Source organism: Nesoenas mayeri (assembly GCF_963082525.1).
Source record: "Nesoenas mayeri genome assembly, chromosome: 9".
In the NCBI taxonomy this organism is placed as follows: domain Eukaryota; kingdom Metazoa; phylum Chordata; class Aves; order Columbiformes; family Columbidae; genus Nesoenas; species Nesoenas mayeri.
In genome coordinates, this window is record NC_137557.1 from 16,816,793 (window position 1) to 16,842,498 (window position 25,706).

Below are 25,706 nucleotides of genomic sequence, written 5' to 3' on the forward strand. Positions count from 1 at the left end.
TAAAGTCGTCTCTCTGTCTGTCTCTGCCTATGTTAGTCCAACTAAAGGGAGATGCCGGGAGGCGCTGGGGATGCTCAGAGCCCTCCCCACACCCTTCGGTTGTGCAGCCCTGGCTGCGGGGGGGTGGGTTTTTGGGGGGTCTTTGGTTTGCTCCCCTGTCCGGCGCTGGGGTTACATTCGTGGGGCGGCGCTGGAGCCTCACTTGCTGTGCTGCTGCGCGGCCGGGGCTCCCTGAGCATGTTTCTGCTCCTGCTGCTTCACTTGCTGGACGATTTCCCCTGATCTTGCGCTGTGCAGTCTGGGGAAGAAAAGCAAAGAGTTGGGGGGCGGTTGTCGTCACACCCGCCAAAGCCGCAATGGAGCATCTTGACACTCCGAGGTTTTAATTACAAGACAAGAAGAAGTTGTGCAGAGAGGTGGTGGATGAACCATCCCTGGAGACATCCCAGGCCAGGCTGGACGGGGCTCTGAGCAACCTGAGCTGGTGCAGATGTCCCTGCTCATGGTTGTGGTACCCAGGGGATGCAGGAGCTCCCCACTGGTGCTGATGCCGGGGATGAGCCAATTCACACCCTGGGTGCTGCCGTGCACGGTGTCCAAAGCAAATATTTTAGCTAAAATCAAGCCAATCTTTAATTTTAGTGCCGGCACAGCTGGGGAGAGCTGCCACAACACCTTCAGTGTGTCCTGGGTGCACAGGAGCCATCAAAATAAAAATACAGTGATAGGAGGAGAGGAAACAGCCTCAAGTTGCACCAGTGGAGGTTGAGGTTGGATGTGGGGAACAATTTCTTCCCCAAAGGGCTGTGGGGCATTGGAACAGGCTGCCCAGGGCAGTGCTGGAGTCACCATCCCTGGAGGGCTGGACAGACAGACATGAGGTTCTCAGGACATGGGGCAGTGCCAGGGCTGGGGAACGGTTGGAGTTGATGAGCTTGAGGGGCTTTTCCAACCAAAATGATTTGATGATAAAACAGAGCAGGAGGATGCTTGGGGGTTTTTGTTAGTGGTGAAACTGTCTGGGAACGCTGGAAAAGCCGCAGCCAGACCTCACCTGACTGGCAAAGAAATGCCCGATGATTTTAACGACGACCTCCTCGTTCTCGTCCGGGGTTTGGTCTCGCGGCACAATCACTTCTGCGCTCGTTAAGTTTTGCAGCTCGTTCACCTGCAGCAAACGACAGAGCCCCGCGTTTTGGTCTGGAAAAGCCAAAAACCGGTGACACCACCAGCTCTGAGGCACCCTGTGTTCCCACATTGTGACGGTCACCCGCGCTAAGAGCCACCACCAGGACACGGGGCTGGGACAGGATGGTGCTGCTATCACTGAGCACCCCTGGGCAGGGGGGACACCCCAAGGGGACCATCCCCGCACCCCATACCTACCGTCTTGCCACCTTTGCCGATGACGCGGCCGGCGGCGAAGGAAGGCACCTTGATGTGAGCTTCAAGCTTCACCTCTTCTTTCGGGTTAAAGAAGTTTTCCTCTTTCAGTTTCCCAAATATTCGCCCCTGGGCCTGGGGAGAAGACAGAAGGGAAGTAAAACTGGGGAGGGTGATGATGTGCTGATGTCTGGCAGCAGCAAAACCACCACATCAAGCAAAAAGCCACCCCCCGGCAGCCAAACGGAGCCAAACCCAGGCTGGTAGTGACCCAAGGGATGTTCCCCACTTGTCCCATAGGGTGTCCCCCCTCTCCAAACCGCACCTTGAACTGCGCCTCGGGCAGCCCCGTGATGATGACCATCCGCTCGCTGGCATCGGGACCCTCTGCTGGGGCAATCTGTGGGGGACGGAGACAAGGAGAGTGAGAGGGGCCCTGCTTGGGTGAGACCTGACACTCCCCATGTGGGACAGACTCCCTTGGCAAGGGTGATAAACTGCAGGAATCAGTGATGAGTTCCTATTAATATAGGAAACTGAGGCACAGAGGCCCCACAGGAAGGGGAAACTGAGGCACAGAGTCCAGGACCAGCCCTGTAGGATGGGGAAACTGAGGCACAAAGCCAGGACCTGTCCTGTAGGATGGGGAAACTGAGGCACAAAGCCAGGACCAGCTCTGTAGGATGGGGAAACTGAGGCACAGACCACAGGACCTGCCCTGCTGGAAGGGGAAACTGAGGCACAGAGCCCAGGCCCATCTCACCTTGATGGAGGCCCCGGCGAACCGCGCCAGCTGCTTGATGTGCTGCCCCTTTTTCCCGATGATGGCCCCCACCGCTTGCGTCGGGATGAACAAGTTCACAACCTCCTGCTCCGGCAGCTGCGAGGGGACGGGAACAGCGAGACTGGTCAGGGGATCAGTTGGACCCAGAGGGAGGTGACTGTCCCCCCACCAGCACCCCAGGGCAGCAGTTGTCCCCCCAGCCCCATGTCCAGGTCCTATGGGGGTGCCCGGCACTTACGGGGTGCTGATGGGGGAAGGCACCACCTGGGGGGGCTCCGTACAGACCCGAGAGATACGCCGAGGAGCTCTGTGGTGGGAAAGAAGACAATGGTCAGTGACATCCCCAATCTCCCAGCCTGACAGAGCCAGGTGCCACCTCCATGAGCCTGGCAGGGACACGGGGACAAGCCCTCAGGCCCTGGAACCGCCCCCAAGAGCAGAGATGCACTCCAGGGTGCACAACGGGCTGGGAGCTCCCAGTTCCCCCCAGTCCCATGTTCTGCCAGAGTTTGTACAGAAAACCAGCCCCTACAGCCTCGGGGAGCAGCTGCAACCCTGGAAAACCAAAACCTGCCAACACCATCGGTGCCCAGTGGAGAAGGTTTGGTGAGAACTGAGCAAAACATCCCGTTTGGCTCTGATTTTCATCATCATTTCCCTTCTCCAGTTTCAAGAGAATAAAAAGCAAAGGCTGAAGGAGATGTTGTCCCAAGGGCTGGGATGGGGACAGGGAGGAAGCAGGGGGGCTCTCCGTGCCCAAAAGCAAGGGGTGTGTGGCACACCCCAACCCAACTCAACCCAATCCACCTCAAACCAACTCACCTCAACCCAACTCAACCCAATCCAGCTCAAACCAACTCAACTCCACCCAATCCAGCTCAATTCAAGCCAACCCACCTCAACTAAACTCAACCCAATCCAACTCAACCCAACCCAACTTAACTCAAATCAACCCAACTCAACCCACCCCACTAAACTCAACCCAAGACAACTCAACCCAAGACAACCCACCTCAACTAAACTCAACACAACCCAACCCAACTCAATCCAACCCAACTGCTCTTCAACTCTTCCCTGTCTCAAACACATCAGCCCTTTCTCCTGGCAGCAGATACCACTCTAGATTTGGGCAAGTGTAACCAGATGCCATCTCCAAACCACGGTTACTGGGGGAGAGAAGACCCAGCTCCACCTAAACCTGCTGCACTGAGGTTTGGTGCTCCTCCCTTGCTCAGTGTCCAGCCCTGGGTTGCTCCATGTCTCCTACACCAAAATGTCCTCTCCTGGCCACCCAGGATGGGCACAAAACCTTCCCAGTTCCACCCCTTCACCAAGAGGCTCCTTCCTCATCCACCATCCTCAGGTCTTCAGAACTCCAGAGCTGAAGCTGCAGCCACTTGGCCCTGGGTCCTGGTGAGGACACGGCCAGAAATGACCCTTATGAGATGGGAAACACAAAGTACTCAGGGGGAAGGAACTGACACAAAGTCAAAGCTGGTTTCATATAGTTTTTTTTTGCCCGTTCATTTCACTATAAAAAACGACGGCAGAGGTGATGGTGCCTCTTGGCCTAACCAGGGTGGCTTGGAAAAGGCCACGCAAAGCTTTGGGGTGAAGGAGCCCACACCAAGGATGAGAGGAAATGGCCTCAAGTTGAGCCAGGGGAGGTTGAGGTTGGATCTGGGGAACAATTTCTTCCCCAAAGGGCTGTGGGGCATTGGAACAGGCTGCCCAGGGCAATGCTGGAGTCACCATTCCTGGAGGGTTGGACAGACAGACATGAGGTTCTCCGGGACATGGGGCAGTGCCAGGGGTGGGGCAATGCTTGGACTTGACCATCTTGAGGGACTTTTCAATCCAAAATAATTCTATGACTCTAACCGCTGCCTTTCAGGAGCCCTGACCCGCTCCTCTCAATGCACCAAACACTCAAGCAGACACTTCCTGAACACAGCCACACAGGCAGAGCATCCTCCCTGCGCGGGCTGGCAGCGGACAGACAGACAGACCGGCCCTCTGGGTGCCACCAAACACACCACACTCCTCCTCCCCTCCGCACTGCCAGCCCGGCACTCACCGTCCTCCTCCGACCGCTCTGCTGCTGGCGTCGGCAGGAAAAGAGAAGAGCACAAGTGAATGAACCCGCGTGCCCGGGTGGCCAAAGTGTCTCAGCAGAAGAGTTTAGAGACCAACAGAGACCCCAGAGCCTGGCCACCCTACGGGTGCTCCGTGGGTTGGGGATGGACCTTCTCTTCTTTAGGGCAACAGAGCTGGTGAGGGGCTGGAGCACAAGTTTGATGGGAGTGGCTGAGGGACCTGGGGGGTTCAGCTGGAGAACAGGAGCTGAGGGGAGACCTTCTGATCTCTGAACTGCCTGAAAGGAGCTTGGAGCCAGGGGGGTCGGGCTCTGCTCCCCAGGAACAAGCGCCAGGAGCAGAGGAAACGGCCTCAAGTTGCACCAGGGGAGGTTGAGGTTGGATGTGGGGAACAATTTTTTCCCCAAAGGGCTGTGGGGCATTGGAACAGGCTGCCCAGGGCAGTGCTGGAGTCACCATCCCTGGAGGGCTGGACAGATGGACATGAGGTTCTCAGGATATGGGGCAGTGCCAGGGCTGGGGGAACAGTTAGACTCAATCTTAAGGGTCTTCAACCAAAATGATTCTGTGTCTCTCCATCAGCACTTTTGGACACGTGTTTTCCTGACACCAGATCTGTGTGCAACCCCAGCAGCATGAGACCCCCTCCCCAGAGCCGCTCTGCCCTGCGTCCCCCCAGCCGCAGCAGGAAAACCCTTGCCCACGAGCTCAGGTGGAGCTCAGCTCCCACAGGTTCAACCATCAGGGTGCCAGGGCAGGGATCAAAGCCAACAACAGTGGTGGCACAGGACGTGCTGCTTGTCCCCTGTCACACTACATTCTGCACACCCCGCGGTGATGCTGGTGGGTCCAGGTGGCCACTGGGACCAGACCTGCAGGGCACAACGCAGTCTGCACCACCACAAACCCTCCGGTCAGTACTGAAGACCATCAATATGGTTTTTCCATGCTGGAATCATTGTCCCCAGCCACCTTCAGGGAGCAGCACCCTTGGGACACAGCCTGTCCCTAAACATGGGTGACATCATGCTCAGCACAACCTGGGACTGCAGCTCATCTGCCCGGGGAGCTAAATTCAAGGAGGGACAAGCCACCTTCATTCACTGTCTTCTCAGCATCGCTTCTGCCATGAGCATCTCCAAACGGCCAAGAGTCAGAGCTCCAAGTCCAGGCTCCCCATGAGATGGTTCCTCTAGCTCCCGTGTCCACTCAAACCCAAAAGACGGAGAGTCTAGCAACCACTCTGCCCCCTAAAACATGTCCACCGTGCCCCAAAAGCTCTTGCACTTACTGCAAACGGGTGGTAGGGAGTGGCCGCTGCAGCCCCTCGGGCACCTGGGGTGGATGGCAGCATGGACAGCCCTGTCGAGAAGATGCCCAAGGCATTGAGGTTCAGACCTGGGATCAGGTTGGCTTGTTGCTGGGAAAGCAAAGACATGGAGAAACGTTTTTGGGGTTCTCTGGGAGGAACGGCTGACACTGGAAGCTGTGCTGCCATCAGAGACCTGGACAGGCTGGAGAGCTCGGCGGGGAGAAATTTAATGAAATAGAACAAGGGCAAGTGCAGAGTCTTGAATCTGGGCAGGAACAACCTCAGGTTCCAGTGTAAGTTGGGGAATGACCTATTAGAGAACAGTGTAGGGGAAAGGGACCTGGGGGTCCTGGGGACAGCAGGGTGACCATGAGCCAGCACTGGGCCCTTGTGGCCAGGAAGCCAATGGTACCTGGGGTGGGTTAGAAGGGGGTGGTCAGTAGGTCAGAGAGGTTCTCCTGCCCCTCTGCTCTGCCCTGGGGAGACCACACCTGGAATCTTGTGTCCAGTGGTGGCCCCTCAGTTCCAGCAGGACAGGGAACTGCTGGAGAGAGTCCAGCGCAGCCACCAAGATGCTGAAGGGAGTGGAGCATCTCCCGTGTGAGGAAAGGCTGAGGGAGCTGGGGCTCTGGAGCTGGACAAGAGGAGACTGAGGGGGGACTCATTCCTGGGGATCAATATGGAAAGGGGGAGTGTCAGGAGGATGGAGCCAGGCTCTTCTGGGTGACAACCAGTGACAGGACAAGGGGCAATGGGTGTAAACTGGAACACAGGAGGTTCCACTTAAAGATGAGAAGCAACTTGTTGGGGGTGAGGGTGTCAGAGCCTGGCCCAGGCTGCCCAGGGAGGTTGTGGAGTCTCCTTCTCTGCAGACATTCCAACCCGCCTGGACACCTTCCTGTGTAACCTCATCTGAGTGTTCCTGCTCCATGGGGGGATTGCACTGGATGAGCTTTCCAGGTCCCTTACAGCCCCTGACACTCTGGGATTCTGTGATTCTCACCACATGGTTTTGACGCAACAGGTGATGACCAACCCTTGCTCTACCAGATCGATTCCCCTCCCCCCAATTTTCTTCTGGCTACCCCGACAAGGGGACATCCCAGGGGGAGGGAGGGAGCTTACGTTGACGGCCACCACGTCGTTCTCGTAGGCCTCTCGCAACTTCTTCATGATCTCCACTTGGGCTTTGGAGCAGGCCTCCGTGCTGCCCTTCACTGTGATGGTCCGCTCAGGGTTATAAATGGTTAAATCCTGCAAACTACCCCCCGAGAAATCCAGAAATGTGGTTTTCAAGCCAAATTAAAAAGGAAAACTCAATTCAAAGATAAGGGCTCCCCCCTGAGACAGTCTGGGACCACACATTCTCTCCTGTCCAGCCATCCACCTGGGATGAGGAACGTCTACCTGGGACTATGAACACGCAACCGGGATGGAGAATGTGATGGGAGGACATAACTGCTCTGATTTCTGGCTCCCATGCAGCCTGTACCGTGTTGGATGGAGGGGATGGTTTGGCATCACCAGGACTTACGGGGAGATGGTGATCTTGGTGCCCGTGTCCTGCTCGATCTTCTTGAGGTTGCGGCCCTCCTTGCCGATCAGCCTCCCCACCAGACTGTTGTGTGCTAGGATTTTCAAGGGAATCTCTTCTGCTCTAAAACAGATTGAAAAATAAAATCTAAAGGCCCATCTGGCCAGGAAACCAATTTCCAGCAACGGGTACTAGCGATGTGGTGGAAAGAGCAGAAGAACCACCACCATTTCCCACCACTGTATCTCCTCAGCTTTGGGGAATGGGAACTCAAGGAATTCCCAAGCCCAATGGCGTGTTTATACTTCACGGGCTTTTGGTTTCCAAGTTTGTCTACAGGTTCTTTGGACCCACCTGAGTTTCTGGTCTCTACAGCACTGTCAACCACACCATGGAGAAATCCTTAAGTTGTAACTTATTGACTGACCTATGACCCTACCCTGAAGCTGCCAGCAGGTCCCTCAGGGGGTGAGGGGTAACAGCATCATTTTGGTTGGAAAAGACCCTCAAGATCACTGAGTCTAACTGTTCCCCCATCCCTGGCACTGCCCCATGTCCCTGAGAACCTCATGTCCGTCTGTCCAACTCTCCAGGGATGGTGACTCCAGCACTGCCCTGGGCAGCCTGTTCCAATGCCCGACAACAAAAAGCAGGTGGCTTTTTCTGCACCAAATTTCCCTCCCTTCCACCCAACCTGCCCGTTTTGCTGGGCCAGAGGGACTCACGATTTCGTTTCATCTGCCTCCTTTTGCATGATGTCAAGGATCATACGACACGCCTCGGAGCAGCCCTCCGGCGTGGCGTGGATGGTGATGGGCTTCTCAGCAGCGCCAGCGTTCTCCTTCCGATGGATGTCAACCCTACCGAGAAACAATCGACAGAGAGGAGCCCCCCTGAGATGCGTCTGGTATCACACGAACGTCTTTGACAGCTCAGGAGCTGAGCTTGCTGTTCACAGAAAAGCTCATTCCAACATCTGCTGAAGCTTTGGCGTGAACGTGAGTCTCATCTACAATCACCTGGTCTCATGCAAGCCCAGGTAGTGTTTTGCTTTGGTTGGTTCAGATTTGAGCTACGTTCCTGAGGTCTCCCTGGAGCTGAGGGATGTCAATCAACATCAAACGCTCCATCAAGTAGGGGCAGAACAAACCCTCAACTGGACTAAGCCCTGAGCAACCTTGTCTATCATCTATGACATGCTTGGAGCAGGAGATGGGATTAAAGGTCTCCAGAGGTCCCTTCCAACCTCAGCCTCTCAGTGCCCAAAACCCAAAGCCGTCCAGTCACCAGCGTGTCGCTGGGGACAGAGACAACTTACCCGTGGGCAGCGGTTTGTCATGACTCGGAGGGACACGTCAACAAGAGCGCTCGTACTCACACCCTTCCATGGGAGACCAGAAAGCTCTCCCTGGGCCCGTGTTCCTCCGCTCCTCATAGCGGGGAGGAGGCACCTGCCTCCATCGCGCTCCTCACCGCTCACCCGGACCCGCCAACGGCCCTGGGAGAGAGGGAGAGAGGACAGCAGGGTAGGAGACTCCCGCACGTCAACCACACGGCATGAAGAATAGGGTGCAGCGACCTTCCCGTCTTCTCCACGTGATGATGCCGTGTGGCCATCCCGCCGTCGGCCACCACCTCGTGGCCCTGTCACTGCTGCATCCAGGTTGGCCCACATCTTCTGAGAAGGTGGCTGCTCAGCCACCATCTCCAACACGGTGCCCTCCATCCATGTCTCTGTTGTCAGAAGAGGTCCCCATCCTGACCAGGGTCACTCACGGGTGCTGCTGCACATGCAAGGCCAAGGGTTGTGGTGGGAGTCACCCCCAACCAGCAACAGATTTGGATGCTGCAGGGTCAGGGTGGGTTTGCACAGGTCAGATCTTCCACGAGCTCATGAACCAGCACGTAGGAACACGGACACTTCATCTATGGCTAGAAGGGGAGCAGCTGGGTGACCCTTCCATGAGCTAAGGGAAGAGCCAACTCCACCAGCTTCCAAAGGTTGGTGTCATCTGAGCATTGAAGAAAGAACAGAGTTGGATCCCTTCTGTAGGCTCCATCTCTCCAGATCTCCTCCAGCTTCAGTCAGAGCTGCTCAAGCAGGAGATGGGTCCTGCTTGGCCTATGGGGACACTGGCACAGTTGAGCTCTCCCTGCCCTTTGGTCACATCTCCAGCCCACAGTGACTCAGCCACGAGCTGTGTGACCCCCTCTGAGGCGCTGCTGGCTGTGGAGCTCCACCGGGTTGACATGGGTGAGCTGTTCCTTCACGAGCAGCGCCCAGCAGGTGTAGGGACACCCACTGTCACCTTGGGGACAAGGCAAGCGCACCAATACGTGCCACGAGAGGTGATGACAAGCCCATGTGCTCCACAGTGGTGCCACAAAGTCACACCGGGTTGACGATGCAATGAGGAACCTGTGGCTGCTCCAACAAACCCTACAGCCAAGAACTGGGCAGCTTCTTGAATCCAGGAGCAGTTGAGGTTGGTGGAGATGGGACATGCAGCTGAGCCTTCATATTGAAGAAGGTCCAAGAGCCACAGACAGACTGAAGAAACACACCAAAGTGACAGAAACCCTGGAGAAGCCCAGGAGAGGGACATGGGCCAGGCTTCTGGCTGAGCTCCAATGCATCCCAAACTTGGATGTGCAGGCAACCAGCAGAGAAGATGGGGCCACTGTGATCAGGCATGTCCCACCCCGCGGAGCTGGAGGGTGGAGAAGGGCTCTGGACCTCCCAGCACATCCCAGTGCTGTTGCTGCACAGCTCCATTCAAATGGGAGAATGGAGAGATGGACCCTCAACCCTAATCCTGCCAAGACACCTTGCGGGGGGTTGGGAACACTTCAGAGAGTGGTGGCCATGAGGGACAGGCCCGTCAAGGTGTGCATGTAAGGTTATTCTGGCCCCATGGCTGCTTGGTGGCCATGGTCTTCTCCTCAGCCAGCTGCAAGCGCTGCAACCACTGCGGAAGGTACTCTGGTGGGGTGGGCTCTTGATATGGGCTCCTCCTCAGCCAAAAATGATGGCTCAACCTGGGAACAGTTTTGTCCCCTGGAACTCAGAGGCATCGCTGTGTGTGGAGATGGGGTCAAGTCCTACACGACCACAGCAATCCAGAACCTGACGTTGCTCTGGAGAGGAGCAGGGGCCAGACAACTGGATGTCACCAGCACCCTCATCCCCAGGTTCATCACAGTGGTGGGTGAGGGTGGCCTGAGCAGGGACACAGCTGGGGATTGACACACCATACCGAAGCAAACAGACTCCTGTTGACCGCAGAAGGTCCCCTTGCCCAAGTCTGGAGTGGAGGTGGTGGCCCGCCATGGCACATGGCCTCCTTAGGTAGGTCAGGAGAGACGAGAGCATGGAGCATGGCTTTCCTCTGTGACATCAGGTCTTCGGGGCATCCACAGGGAGCCAACCCATGAAAAGGGACAGCTTGATGACACAAACTGCCCCAGGCAGCAGTGTTTGGCCTTGTGGTCAAGAGAAACCGGCAGCTGGTGACTCCCACCTTCCCTGTCAGGCTCAGGTCTTCGAGAGGGCAACCTTGGGTAGCAAGGACACGGCTACACCCACTGCTCATCATGCCAGGGGACTCACCTGGAGAAGAAGGGCTTGCGGCCAGCCGGGACCATGGTGGCCACACTCTAGGTGGGCTCAAGAAGCTCCTCTCCCTACGTATCTGCCCCCTTCCCATCCAAACCTCCTCTGCAAAGCCAACACTGGGGCTTGGCTCCCTACCTCCTGCTCAAGCAGGTGGGCTAGTCCCAAATCATTTGTCTCTAAAAGCTTCTCTGAGAACTAGAAGGCCCCTGGGAGATGGTCTGGTACAGGAGTCCTACATCCTGCGGGGTCAGCAGGTTCGGGACGATGAGCATGGGAGAAGACAGCTTTGGGTTAAACACAAACACGTCTGGGCAGGAACAAAGCATGCGGGAAAACCATGTGGAAAATCAGAGGTGAAATCAACATGAACATCAACACGAGAAACACGGACAATCTGGCAAGTAGGTGTTCCCCCCCTTTTATTTTTGTCTTAAAAAAACAATGGTTAAGATTGAAAAAAAAAAAAAGTGCTTCAAATGGTTACAAAAAACCTCATCCTTCTCAAGGAAGGATGTCCTCGAGTGTCCCCATTAGCCCTACAACAGCTCCAGCCCATATGGGGCACAGTGGGATGAGCAAATCCCAAGAGCAAAGACCAAACGGACACCGGTCACTGCACCGGGGAATCCCCTTTTTCAGCACTTTATCCCCAAACTTGCCATTTCTCCCTGAAGCCTCATCCCCAGCCATTCTTGTGATTTGGCTTCAAGAAACCCATTCCTGGCCTTTTTTGACCGTGCATCCCCCTCCTGCCGCACCCACTCCCCCCGGCAAACAGGAATGCTTTAGGACATGGGTTCTACCAGCATCCCGTAGAGGTTGCACCCCAAGAACAAACTGAAAAACCCCGATTTATGGAGGACCCATGTCGGGGACCTCCAGCACCCTACGAAAGGAAACAAAACCATTCGAGGTACTTACTTGGACTGGGTTTGCTTAGTAAGGTTCTTTATGGTCAAGCCCTCCTTTCCTATGATCGCACCAACAAACTGCGTGGGCACCAGCATCCGCAGTGGGAACTCGAGCTGTTTGGGCTGCGAGGAGCCCCCCGGGGAAGAGCCCCGCTCCCTGGAGGAGTGGCCCCCGCGGCGGGAGCGCTGGGGGGGCGGAGGGGAGCTCACCTCTTCGTCCGGGATGTAGGAAATCTTGAAGGAATAGTTCTCAAACTGGTGGCCGCTCAGCTTCTCAATTGCTCTGCAAGGGAGGGACAGGCGGGGAGGTGGTGAGGGGGTCTCCAGGGATGGGTTCAGCCCTTTGCACTAGTGATGTGGTGGAAGGAGCAGAAGAACCACCACCATTTCCCACCACCGTATCTCCTCAGCTTTGGGGAATGGGAACTCAAGGAATTCCCAAGCCCAATGGCGTGTTTATACTTCACGGGCTTTTGGTCTCCAAGTTTGTCTAAAGGCTCTTTGGACCCACCTGAGTTTCTGGTCTCTACAGCACTGTCAACCACACCATGGAGAAATCCTTAAGTTGTAACTTACTGACTGACCCATGACTCTAGCCTGAAGCTGCCAGCAGGTCCCTCAGGGGGTGAGGGGTAACAGCATCATTTTGGTTGGAAAAGACCCTCAAGATCACTGAGTCTAACTGTTCCCCCATCCCTGGCACTGCCTCATGTCCCTGAGAACCTCATGTCCGTCTGTCCAATCCTCCAGGGATGGTGACTCCAGCACTGCCCTGGGTAGCCTGTTCCAATGCCCCACAGCCCTTTGGGGAAGAAATTGTTCCCCACATCCAACCTCAACCTCCCCTGGCGCAACTTGAGGCCGTTTCCTCTGCTCCTGGTGCTTGTTCCTGGGGAGCAGAGCCCGACTCCCCTGGCTCCAAGCTCCTTTCAGGCAGTTCAGAGATCAGAAGGTCTCTCCTCAGTTCCTGTTCTCCAGCTGAACCTCCAGGTCCCTCAGCCGCTCCCATCACACTTGTGCTCCAGCCCCTCACCAGCTCCGTTCCCTTCTCTCAACTCAACAGCAACACAAACCACTTTCTCCATCACAACCACGTTCCCGCACTGCAGTGCCCTGTGGTGGGACATGAAGCAACACAACACAGAGCTGCTCCCAACATGGTAATATCTGCACTTGGGAACCATCTGACTATCTACTGCTCGTTCCTGCACAGGGTCTGCCTGGACGGGGCTCTTGGGCGTATGTTGGCCACTAAGTACAAGATGTACTCACTACTTGCTCGTACCCAAATCAGGGCTGGCCTCTAGCACAGGGCTAAAGTCTCTACTGACCTGTAACAAAGCGTTTTGCTTGAAACAATCCTGGCATTTCTGAAATAATCCCTAATTTGTATTTTTTTTAAACTCTGCTGGCCATGATAATCTTTTAAGCGTGTCTTGACACAACCCTACTGCAGCCTCTTTGGGTTCTTCATCCTTTAAAGCTTTTCTTGATGGGTGGCATCTCTTCATGACTCCTCTACATGACACATGGTGATTTACCCTCTGCTGCGCTCCCTCCCCTGCAGAAACCAGCCATGGACCCTTGGCTCCCTCTCCCCTCCTCTAACAAGTTATTCACCCACCCAAGGGCCCTCTGGCCATGGCAGAACTTTCTGAAAGCTTTTTAAAAGTGGATCACCCAGTTTCTCTGGGCTCCAGAAGCAGGAGGTGACAACCTCTGAATATTTTGGTCTCTAACTTGAATTTTCCCCACGTGGCAGGGGGCACTGACACCTCCCATCATTGCAGTGGTTCTTCACCATCTCTCCCACCTCTTGCACCATATTCCACCTCCTCAACAGCTGGGGCTGGGTGGTCAAACTGGTGATTAATCCAGTGCATTCCTAGTTTAGGTCTGAACTTCCAGCTTGAGAAGACAACTCCTTGATGAACTACGGACATAGCATAGTGCTAGATTTAGGTTATGGTTGGACTCAATGATCTTGAGAGTCTCTTCCAACCAAAATGATTCTAAGACTCTACAAAACGCACCTTTGACCTGACCCTCAGCTTTGTGGAGCACTTTGCTCCTTGGGGACAAGGCCACTGTGACTCTGCACAAGGCCAAGGACAACGTTCAAAAGGGAACTGCAAGATGGTGCATCTGGGACCCCTGGGGACAGCAGGAGAAGGCACCGAGGAAGAGGGGACAACCACAGGGCTGAGGGCCCCAAGTTGATCCAGATCTTTTATATGAGAGGAGAAGGCAGGAGATGGCCCAGCGGTGGGACAATGAGAAGACTGCTGGCAGAAGACACAGCTCAAGATAAAACCAACACCTGCCTGCTGTACCTTCAGAAGATACACAGACAGTCCTTACAGTGCTTGAGCTGAGAAACAACCTGAGGAGCCTCAGAGAGGAAACAAGAAGCCTGGAAGATACCTGGGGTTCCCGAGGAAAAGTTTGGGAGGTGTGAAAATACGGACGAAACGAAAGAAAAACCCACTTACACTTTTGCTTCTTCTTTAGTCGCGTACGTTACGTTGACAACGGCTGTTTCTGTGTCTGTGTTGACTGGGGGGAAAGTAAGAGAAGGAGCGTTACAGCAGGAGAAGACATGTCACCATCACTCCCGGTAAGCCCTGGAGTGGGGATGGTGGGAGGGTAATGCCTGACCCACTGTGTCTGCAGGGAAAACCATTTTATCCCAGTACTGGTGACTGGGAAAGTCAGGTTTCACCCCACCGGGTTTTATCCGGCATGGACGGAGCTGGGGAGCAACTTAGGGCTTTTGCAGAGATGAGGACCATGCTGGAGCATCTTACCTTGCTCTACATTCTCCACCGTCCCATACTGAGCTAAGAGGCCATCCAGCACCTGGGGGGAGAGCAGCACAAGGGGCAGGTGAGGCAGGCAGGGACAGAGCCGGCTTCACCCCCACGCCCTCCAAAAATCCAGCATCCCCCATCTGCTTAAATGGCTCCACTCCATCGTCCCAGTGACCCCCCATTGCTTCAAGCTGCCCCACGCCAGGACATGGAGCTCAGTTCACGCTCCACGTCCCTACTGGGGTTACTGGGAAGGTCAAGGGTGGCCCATGAGCAGCCCACACACTCCATGCTGCTCAGCATGGCTGATGGAGAAGGAGATGAACTTGGGGATTGTCCCCTTCTTACCTCCCACTGCAGGTGGGGGGGGATGTTGCGGATCTGGATCTTCCTGCTCCTGCAAAGACAAAGCCCTGGGTTAAGGCCTCCAGGCATGGTGCAGCAGCAGGAAAAGGCTTTATGGGACTCAGCGGCAGCTGGTGACAACCTGCCAAAGCGTCCCATGTCCCCACGCTGAGCTGGAGCAGCCTATCCCCAGGTAAAGCCATTTCTCCAGCTTTGCCCTGGTCAGTGCTCCCTGGGGCCAAAGCAATCTCAGGAACGCTCCCTCCTGGTGCTGACTGCTGGGTTTCCAAGGAAACCTCCCAAAACGAGCCTGTGCAGAGTCACAGCCGCACACGCATGGCTGGGATGGACACACAGCCCTGAGCAGGACCACCCGGCTGGGTGGGGACAGGGGCCAGGACCCCCAGCCCATGGTCAGGCCTGCTGTCCCATGAGGGGGGCTTTCCAAAAGTGAATCCTGCTGATGTCCTGAGAAACACGGGGCTGCTTACCCTGGGGAAAGCTAAATACATCTCCTTGGAGGAGATGATGGCCAACACAGCCAACCTGGCATGGTTGCACCCCCAAACTCACACAGTTGCACCCTCAACCTCATGTGGCTGCACCCCCAACCTCATGTGATTGCACCCCCAACCTCATGTGGTTGCACCCCCAAATTCGCAGTTGCACCCCCAACCTCACATGATTGCACCCCCAGCCTCACATGGTTACACTCCCAGCCTCACATGGTGACAGTCCCAACCTCACATGGTTGCACCCCTAACCTCACAAGGTTGCACCCCCAACTTCACAGTTGCACCCCCAACCTCACACAGCTGCACCCTCAACCTCACATAGTTGCACCCCCAACATCCCACAGTTGCACCCACAAGGTTACACCCCCAACCTTACATGGTTACACCTCCATCCTCACACGATTGCACCCCCAACCTTGGAGCAGGGATGCACAAAGGCTTCCCAAGAGGTAACGGCCACCAAACATCTCCCCAGCCTGGCCACAAGACACACTTGGGCAGCAGGGAGTTTTCAGACACTCAAGTCCACAGAGGATCCAGCCAAGCTATGAACTCATCCACCCAGATCAGCTTTCATGATCCTGCTTGTGGTCCATGAGCTCCAACCAAAGCAGTGTCCCATGTCCTCACCTGGTCCAGCTCCAATGCTCCCACCAGGACAGAGTAGGACCACCTCTCCCAACCTTAGGGACGAGTTTTCTGCCCGAGCTACCACGCACACACACAGCGCCAGGTTTTAGGAGCCAATCGGCAGCTAGAAGCCAGTTTTATGAAGCTTCATCCTTCCTTGGGATGAGCTCAATGGGGAAGGGCTGGTACCACCAGCCTGAATGCTGCATGGGGACGTGCCACCAGGGGCTTTGGGCCAAATCCTGCGGGAGGAGCCCTGCTCGCTTGTCAACCATCCATGCCCGGCACTCCAATGCCACCAGCTGCCTTCAACAGCTGGAAAATGAGAAACAAGACCTTCAAAGCTCAGCCCAAGTGGTGAAGCTGGTCCCTGCCCTCGCTGCTCCGTTGCTTCCTGAGGTCCCTACCGAACAATTTTGGCAGAAAAACAAGAGTTTCTCAAGTAGTTTGGGGCCAGATACAGGGGACAGGGAGGACACATTGGACAGTGAGAACCAGAAGAAAGGCTGACCTGTGACCCAAAGCAGCTGGAGGTTGGTGTCCTCCAGACATGATCCTTCTGCCCCTATGGCGGTGACACGCTCCTGATTTAATAGCATGGGACAACCAGAATCGTGTGATGGGCCACCATCTGCCTTGTGAAACATGAATTTGGGGTGCAACACGACTATAAAGATGCTGAAAAACATGTGCAACAACCTGGGGCATTCGCCCCACACACAGCACATAAAACACAAGCTCCAAGTGAGAGAGAAATGTCAGGGAAAGGACATTTCTTGAGATGTGGGCTGCAAGGACAAGACAAAATCCACAGCTTGTCCCATGAGGAGGACCATGGTCAAGCAAAGTGGCTGAAACCACCGAGGAGCGTTGTACCTCGTGGTGCTACTCACATAGGGGTGGTGCCACCAGCAATGGATGACAATCCCTGTGCTTGCCCCCCTGCGTGGCTTTGACAGTCACTTCCCCAGACCAACCCCTCCCAGACCCAACTCAGGACATCCGATGATTCTCAAATAATGGGTCACTGCAAAAAATTGGAGAAGCCAGAGCCGGAGAGAACAGTGCTCAACTGCAGTGCTACCAAAGCCCTCTCCTCCATGGGCCAGGGACTCCTCCTGTCCCCAGCTGCCACCAAGGACTTCAGGGCAGGCAGGAGAGGTTGAGGTTGGATGTGGGGAACAATTTCTTCCCCAAAGGGCTGTGGGGCATTGGAACAGGCTGCCCAGGGCAGTGCTGGAGTCACCATCCCTGGAGGGTTAAACAGACGGACATGAGGTTCTCAGGACATGGGGCTGTGCCAGGGGTGGGGAATGGTTGGACTCGATGACCTTGAGGGGCTTTTTCCAGCCAAAATGATTCTGTGATTCTAAGGTACCATGTAGCCCTAACTCTCAACAGAACACTACAGCACATTCCCTCTTCCAACATTCATCTGAGCTGATACAAAACATCTAAAAATACTCCAGTTGTGCTTAAGGCTTCAACCCCACCACCCAGCAGGTCTCCCAGCAGCTCATTAACACCACTCAGCACTTAACATCACAGAATCACAGAATGTCAGGGACTGGAAGGGACCTGGAAAGCTCATCCAGTGCAATCCCCCCATGGAGCAGGAACACCCAGATGAGGTTACACAGGAAGGTGTCCAGGCGGGTTGGAATGTCTGCAGAGAAGGAGACTCCACAACCTCCCTGGGCAGCCTGGGCCAGGCTCTGACACCCTCACCCCCAACAAGTTTCTTCTCAAATTTAAGTAGAACCTCCTGTGTTCCAGTTTGCACTCATTGCCCCTTGTCCTGTCCCTGGTTGTCACCCAGAAGAGCCTGGCTCCATCCTCCTGACACTCCCCCTTTCCATATTGATCCCCAGGAATGAGTCCCCCCTCAGCCTCCTCTTGTCCAGCTCCAGAGCCCCAGCTCCCTCAGCCTTTCCTCACACGGGAGATGCCCCACTCCATCATCTCTGTGGCTCTAACATGAGGGTATTCTTCCTACCGGGTGTATTGTTTTTATTGAGCTTCCAATTCCCCACCTGCTTGAAGTGGCGCTGGACCACATGTGGTCATCAATGACCAGTGATGGATGTGCCATTCCCATGGCTGGGGCAGGGACCACGCACGGTCAGGGCAGCAGAACACAAAGCCTCCTCCAACACAAGTCCTGGGAGGGCTCTGGGGCACAAAACCCCTTTATTTTCATTTTCCTCATTCCTCCAAAAACCTGGGACACAGGGGAGCGATGTTAGCGCACACACAACAGCCCCCAGCGCATGGCCCCGTGATGAAGGCATCAGCCACGTTTCACGCAATCCATTTTGAAGCAGGCTGGTAGGAATTAAAAAAAAAAAAAAAAAAAAATAATAATAAATCGTCTCAACCACTAACTACAGGCATTAAATTTGTGGAAAAATAAAGCAGTATGTGGTGCCGCTAGCCCTGCTGTAACGAGCTGCCCTCAGATAACTGTCAGAGCTCCATCTCATGCATCACCCTCCTCTTCCCCATCAGCCACCGCCATGCCCAGCACAGGATAAAATGCCCGGTGGCAACCGAGCATCAGCTTCAAGTGTTAAATAAACCACTTTTACACAGGTTCACCTGCTAAATTCAACCCAAAATGGTTCCTGCTTGAGGAGGGGACGTCTCCTCCATCCCAGAGCTGGGCTTGGGTACCACACACCGGCCAGCATCACGCGCGGGATGCAGGAGCCGGGTCTCTAGGTGAGCGATGCTGCAAGCTGGTTCATTAAACAACCCACGACGGAGCTGTGCTGTATTCCATGCGCCTGTTAGACCGAAATCACAAGCTAGACTTGCAACCCTGTAAGGAAAGGGGACACAAAACCCATGTCCACCTGTGCCTGCCAGTGTCATCGGCTGATGTCCACGAACGAGAACATCATCTGCTACATTCTGGTTATCTGTGCTTGCTGAAATCAAGCAATAAAGAAGAAGGTGTCTTAAAAACTGCAGTTTATTCCCCAAAATTGGGTGGATTGGGGTGTTTTTTGGCATATCTCTCCCCTTCCCAGCAGCCCAGGCTTTGTGGCCACCACTCTCTGTGAAATAACAAGTCAACCCCCCAAAATCCAGGGACACAGAGGAAGGAGAATAAAGATGAGACAAAGCTGTGCGGCAGCTCCGCCTTCCAATAAACATCAGTTTTCAAGAGAACTTGGAGGAAAAAACACAGGGGAAACGTGCCGAAAACCAACCACTGCAAACCAACCGCGAGGGCCCTGCCTGCTTCGTGCAGTATTTGTCACAGGCAAGGAAACATTGACCAAAAATGCTGCCCGTCACCAGGTGGGGCCCAAATTTGGTCCCACCTGAATGCTTCAGGTCAGGAGTTTGATGCCCGAGGAGCTGGACATGTTGTTCTAACTGGGTTGAGTTTGCTTCTCTTGACCATTATATATTATTATATATATTTATTATATATGAGGGGGGGTTTCTTGGTCTATTAGGGTCACCCTTGACAAGTTTAGCCCTCGCTCAACCCAACCGAGCCGTGGATCTCAATGAGCCCAGAGCTCCATCAGCGCCACGCTGGGATAAGCACTAAAGAGCTGCCCCAGTTTCCACCGGTTGCCAAGAGCATTGCGGCGCCCCCAGCTGCCCCCCCAGCCCGGGGCGGGGGGGACACGGATGCTCTTAAGGAATTAAAAGCCGTTGGCGTTAAAGCTCCGGCGTGTTCTTTGGGGTGGACAAGGCGGCTGGGGGGGCGGCACGTGATGGAGCCGCCCCCGTGAGCTGGGGAGGTATTAACAATGGGGATGAATGGGAAATACCGGCCCATCTGTCACGGCTTGGCTGGATTAAAGGGGGGGGAAGGGGAAGGAAATAAATAAAAAGGGGGGGAGGAAGAGCGGGGGAAATATAGAGGGGGGAACAAAATAGAGGGGGGAACAAATGGGGGGGATAAATGGGGGGGGATAAATGGGGAGGGCATAAATTGGGGTGGGATAAATGGGGGGGGCGATAAATGGGGGGGGATAAATGGGAGGGGATAAATGGGGGGGGATAAATGGGAGGGGATAAATGGGAGGGGATAAATGGGAGGGATAAATGGGGGGGGATAAATGGGGGGGATAAATGGAGGGGATAAATGGGGGGGGAATGAATGGGGGGGAGAATGAATGGGGGGGGAGAATGAATGGGGGGGGAGAATGAATGGGGGGGAGAATGAATCGGGGAGGAGAATGAATCGGGGGGGAGAATGAATCGGGGGGGAGAATGAATCGGGGGGAGAATGAATGGGGGGGAATACATGGGAGGGGAATACATGGGAGGGGAATACATGGGAGGGGAATACATGGGGGTATAAATGGGAGGGTTAAATGGGGGGTTAAATGGAGGGAATAAATGAGGGGAATAAATGGGGGGAATCATTGGGGGGGAATAAACAGGGAGCAATAAACAGAGGGGAATAAATTGGGGGGGAAATAAATGGGGGGAGAATACACAGGGGAATAAATGGGGGAGGAAGTAAATGCAGGGGGAGGAATAGAACAGAATAAAAAAATAAATAGAATAATAATAATAAGTAATAAAATAAATGGGGGAGGAACAGAGAGGGGAAATAGAGGGGGGGAACAGAGCGGGGGAAAACATTAAATGACAAAATTAATAGGTAATTAATGGCCTCGGTCACCCCCCTAGCATCCTCCTCACCCCGTGCAGCCCAGTGACATCCCAGCAGGTGACAAAGAGCTGAGCCAAAAAGCGGCAAAATCAAACCCAAACAACCCAAACGGCACCAGCCCCAGCTCATCCACACCCCAAAACTGGGTAAAACCAAGCGGGTGAGGGCAGCACACCCCCTTATTGATATAATGAGTGTCAGGGGCTGCTTGGGGGGGTTTCCTGGCCAGGTCCATAGGGAACATGTAGGAACATATAGGAACAGAGGATTATGAGACCCATGGGAAATGTGTCACACACCCCATGGGCAGCAGGAGGATGTCAACCCATGCCTGATGTGACCAGCATCACGCTGGTAAAGTCAGATATATCTTTTATATATATATACATATATATATATATATACACACATACACATTTATATATGTATTAACTATCTTATTTTATATATATATATAAAACCACAAAAATAGAAATATATGTAAAATTGTGTATATATATATACAAAGTATATATTTAAAAGTACCTTTTATACAGAAACAATACACTATACAAAGCGTCTTTTACGTATAGTATCTCCCTATATAATGGCTTTTCTTTCCATATACATAAAAGACACTAAACACGGGGTGTTTCAAAAAGACAGACACGACGTTGCCGAGTTGCAGATTGGGCCCATGTCTCTGCAACACGCTGTGTTTTAAATAAAGCTGCGTTATTCATTTATATCCACGCAAAACGATATTAAATATACGTAGTTAAAACCCGAGCAGCCCCACTTTTTGCACTCCGAAATCAGCATTTAAACCCAGCCTATGTAAGAATAACCCGCGTTTAATTCTATTGGTGAAGCGAAGCAAACCCTCCCTGGAGAACATATCTTCTTGCTCTTTAGGTTTCCCTAATTCTAGTTGATTTTTAATTAGAGATGTTTTTAAAATTAAGAGCTATTCGAACCGGGGATCCATGGGAGCGTTGTTTTCTTGCTCCTCGTGTGTATTTATAGACCCGCACACGCAAATAGGTGCTGGTGGCTTTTCCTGGCAAAGCAACCGCTTTGCACGAGGGTTCCCTCACCCCTAATTAAGCAGATGACGAGTAATTAAGGAGGAAAGGGAAGATGGGGAGGCAAAAAGGGCCCGGACTTTTATTCCGAGCCTTCGCGTCATGGGCGTTTTGAGTTTAAAAACAAGGGGGTGGGGAAGAAAAGAGACATAAATAAACGCAGCCAAACTGAGCAGGAACGAGAAGTGAACTGATGCTCAAGGGAGGAAAGTTATTTAAGGATAATTCTCTATGAATTAAGAGAAAATCACCCCCAGTGATTCCTCATCGGCCAAATATTCCATCGGAAGCAGAAATTCAAAGGCACCTTCACAATGAGGAACCCCAAAAAATGTCATTAAACGGGGCTTCGCTCCATCCCTGCGACTAATTAATTCATCATTTTCACCCCAACCCTTGTAGGAAATCAGTATTGGGGCGGTTGGGTCTTAATTTTCCAGATTGCACAACCAACCCTAATTTTTATCTCTTTTTTATGTCTTTATTTCCCATTAACGGGATTTTTGAAGATTTCGGAGGCACCCGACTTGTCTTCAAAGACACGGGCAAGATGTTGATGGTTCCCTCATCCCCCTGGATACCCAATGAACCCAAAAATACTGACATTGCTGCGGGATATCTTGCCAAAATTAAAGCAATTCCAGCTGAAGAAGTTATAGAAGTGAGCGCATGGAATGCACTGAAAGCATCCCCCAAACTTCGCAACTTTCTTCAGATGCAGACTTAGAAATATACTTAAAAAATCAATTTAAAATTTTAAAACGTTGACCAAGGGAATAAAACGCTATTTTTTGTAATTCCCCCAGGCACAATAGAGAATATACAAGGGAAAAAAAAAACCACACAGCAAACAATCGAGACGCTGTTGGGTGTTTCCTATAGGAGCGCAAAGCGTTTGCACGGCAGCAGAAGGGCTGATGTTTAACTCGTGCGAGTGTCCTGGTGTTTCGTTTCTGCCGTCGCACAAACGGCACCGCAAGGAAATCCCGGCTTTTCCAGCCCTTTTCCAAGCAAACCGTGTTTACATGTGGATAAATACGGCGGTACGATCGATCTAGACGGGGGGTTTGGGGAAGAGAACGAAGCGTCCCAGGTGAACAAGGGGACGCGTCGGGCGCCGGTGCCTCTTGGGTCCCATCCCCGTGATGCAGAAACGCTGGAGACAGGAGCCAAGAGGGGCTCAATCGCCCAAACCCAATTAAAACACAAGCTTCATTAAATAACCAGGTTGGGTTTTACACCATCGAGCCCCCTTGAAATTCCAGGGACACGAGCGCGACGACAAAAAAATCACATTTTCTACTAATTTAAAGGGGGTGGGGGGGAACTAAAACACAACCACGTGAGGCTCCGTTCTCGGCCAAAAATCGCGTTATAAGAATAAAATCGAGGCAAAGGCACCCCTCTCCAACTAGATATATTAATATAAAGCAATATTTATTTCCTTTAGCTGTGACAAAAAGATATCGGCTTAAATTAGATCTCAATAACCTGGGGAGCCGAGCTGGAATAGAGAACTCGGAGCCGGCTGAAAACAGAGCGATGCAAAATAAATCAGCATTTATTTCTGGGTTGTTTAAATGTTTAAAACTCGGAAGGAAAAGCAGCAGCGGCCGAGCCCGACGGGGAATTTAGGTGAAGATGAATTCCTTGTTTACATCCCCTTCGGACATGATAATGGTCGAGTCCCGGGTCCATAGTATCTTCCTAAACTCCCCATTTCTGGCTCCATCACTCTTAAAAAGTCATCGGCAAACAGACCTAAGGCTGCTGCTGAGATTTAGCTTAGCAATAGTAAACCTGAGGTTTATTTCGGCTTGTTTTCGGGGATTGTTTTAAGGTAAGAAAGCGTGTGATCCCCGCCGAAGAAGAAATCCCGCTCCGGCACACGTGATGCTGGACACGAGCCGTTCCCCCACCGAGCCTCAATTACACAACAGCGTTTTCCCCCCCGCTTTATCATTTCAAAATTAATACTGGAGCGTCAATCGGGGGCCAAACTTCCACATGGCAAATTATCCGGGTGGGACTATGCGATGGATTTTTTCCGGCGCGCGGATCTTTTATCCCGACACATGTTGGGGGGGGAAAGCAATAAGAATATCTTGTGATGAGGCAGCTACGCAACGCGGTCCCGGGGTTTATTTTCTGTGTTAAACGAGGGTTTAACCGTCCGGCCTCGGCGCTCCCCTCCACCTGACTGAAATCAGAGGGCGCGCTTCGACGCAATATATAAACGCATCGAGGTTTTTTTTGGGGGGAAAGAGGCGTTTGGGAAAAGGCAAATTGCTGAATTACTTATTAAAAACAACATCTTCCGACGGCGCGGCCGCTGGGCAATGTGAATCTCGGCTCCCCCCCGCCAAAGTGGGGGAAAAATGAGGGGAAAAGGGTGGGTTTTTACAATTTATCCGCAAAAATCAAGCGGGTGTTTTGCCCCCGCACGGAGGGGAGCGCCCGCCCGCCCGCCCCGCGCTGGGCGCGGGGGACACGAAGGGGACACGGGTGGGACCTGACGCTGCCACCCGTGGCCGGGACCCCCGTGGGAGCCTCGTGGGAGCAGGAGCTCCATCCCCCGCCTCCGCTTTCCGGAGCGAAAGTAAAACCCAACGGGGCGCCCGCTTCTCCCCCCCACAACCTCCCAGAGCTTCCCCCCATCTCCCCGCGTTGGTGGGGGGGGGGGGGGGGGGGGGGGGGGGCGGAGTGTGGGGTGATGGCGAAGGGGTTACCTGAGCTTTTTGGGCACGGAATAATCCACCTCCATCACTTTGCCGTGCAGCTCCACTTTCCCTGCGGAGACAGCGGGGTTGCTCAGCATCACTCCGGGGCAGCCCACCCCCGGTTCATCCCATCGACACCACCCTCCGACCCCGGCCAAAAACAAGCGCCCCTCTGCCCGGCCTGCCCCCCCCCGCCGCCCCGGCCTGCCCGTAGCCGCCCTGCCCGGTGCTGCCTGCGCCGCCGCCGGCCCCCAGCCCCCCCTTCGGCCGCCCTTTGCTCCGCACCCCCGGGGAGTTGGGCTTGGGCACCTCGTAAAATGGTTCCCGAAGGGGAGCGGGTGCTGGGGGGGTAACGGGTCGGGGGGCCCGGCGTCCGCTCGCCTCTTAATAAAATCGAAGAAAAAAATCAGCAAAAAATACCCCGAAGGTTGGGAAGAGCTGGGGCGGCCGCGGAAAGGAGCCGGGGCGGGGGGGGGAGCGGTGGGGATGCCCCGGGAGGGGGGTCGGAGGCATGGGGGAGCCCCGGTGGAGCGAAGGGGGGTTTGGGGGGGATGCCGGGGGTGTGGGGTGGGGGGGCTGCGGCGCCGGGCTCACCCGAGAGGGTCTCGATGGCGCGGATGGCCCAGTTCTGGTCCGGGTAATCCACGAAGGCATAGCCAGACTTAAGCAGGACCTGGCCGGCCAGGGGCAGCTTCCTCTCCCCGAAAAGCTGCTTGAGGTCCTCGGCGGTGGCGGCGGGGCTGAGGTTCCCGATGTACAGCTTGTTCATCCTCCGGCGCTTCATGGGGAGCAAACCCCCCCCCCGCCCCGCTCCGCTCCACCCGCCAGCCCCGGGTTTCTGTACCGCCGGTAGAGCCGCGGTGGCCGGGAGGGTCCCGGCTCTGCGCCACCCGCCCTGCCCCAACCTCCAGCCCCGTAGGAGCCTCGCAACGGCGGCGGGCAGCGGGCGGAGCCGAGCGGAGCCCAGCCCGGCCCCGCCACCGCCCCCGCCCGCCCGCCCGCCCGCCTGCCCGCCCGCCTGCCGCCGGGACGGGAGCGCCGGGCCCGGGGCCGCCCCGTCGGGCGGTGGCAGCAGGTGGAGCCGGGAGACCCCCGCGGGGGGGCCGGACAGGGATGTCCCCGCCTCGGGGTGCGGAGGAAGGTCCCCTCAGCCCCGGGGTCCGCAGAGCCCCCGAGTAGGGTCGCGGTTGCTCCAGGTCCGTTACTCGTGGTGGTTCGGGAGGTCCGGCCCGGTCCGCAGCTACTCCGGCTGCGCACCCCGACAGCTCTGCCCTTACACCCATCACACCCCATCTCCTCCGCGTCTGCACCCATCACACCCCAACTCCTCTGCCCTTACAC

General features: G+C 54.6%; 1 protein-coding gene across 1 annotated transcript; it reads right to left on the minus strand.

The window, feature by feature from the left end:
- Positions 1-198: 198 nt before the first annotated feature.
- Positions 199-25,149, minus strand: IGF2BP2 (insulin like growth factor 2 mRNA binding protein 2; the record flags this gene model as incomplete). The annotated part of the gene is given in 18 exon segments (XM_080349716.1): positions 199-276; positions 278-298; positions 1,055-1,168; positions 1,387-1,518; positions 1,709-1,783; positions 2,147-2,263; positions 2,406-2,474; positions 4,245-4,268; positions 5,555-5,683; positions 6,701-6,836; positions 7,110-7,232; positions 7,835-7,969; positions 11,647-11,919; positions 14,129-14,192; positions 14,444-14,495; positions 14,795-14,843; positions 24,375-24,435; positions 24,960-25,149. Coding segments are annotated over 18 exon segments (1,842 nt in total).
- Positions 25,150-25,706: the final 557 nt, after the last annotated feature.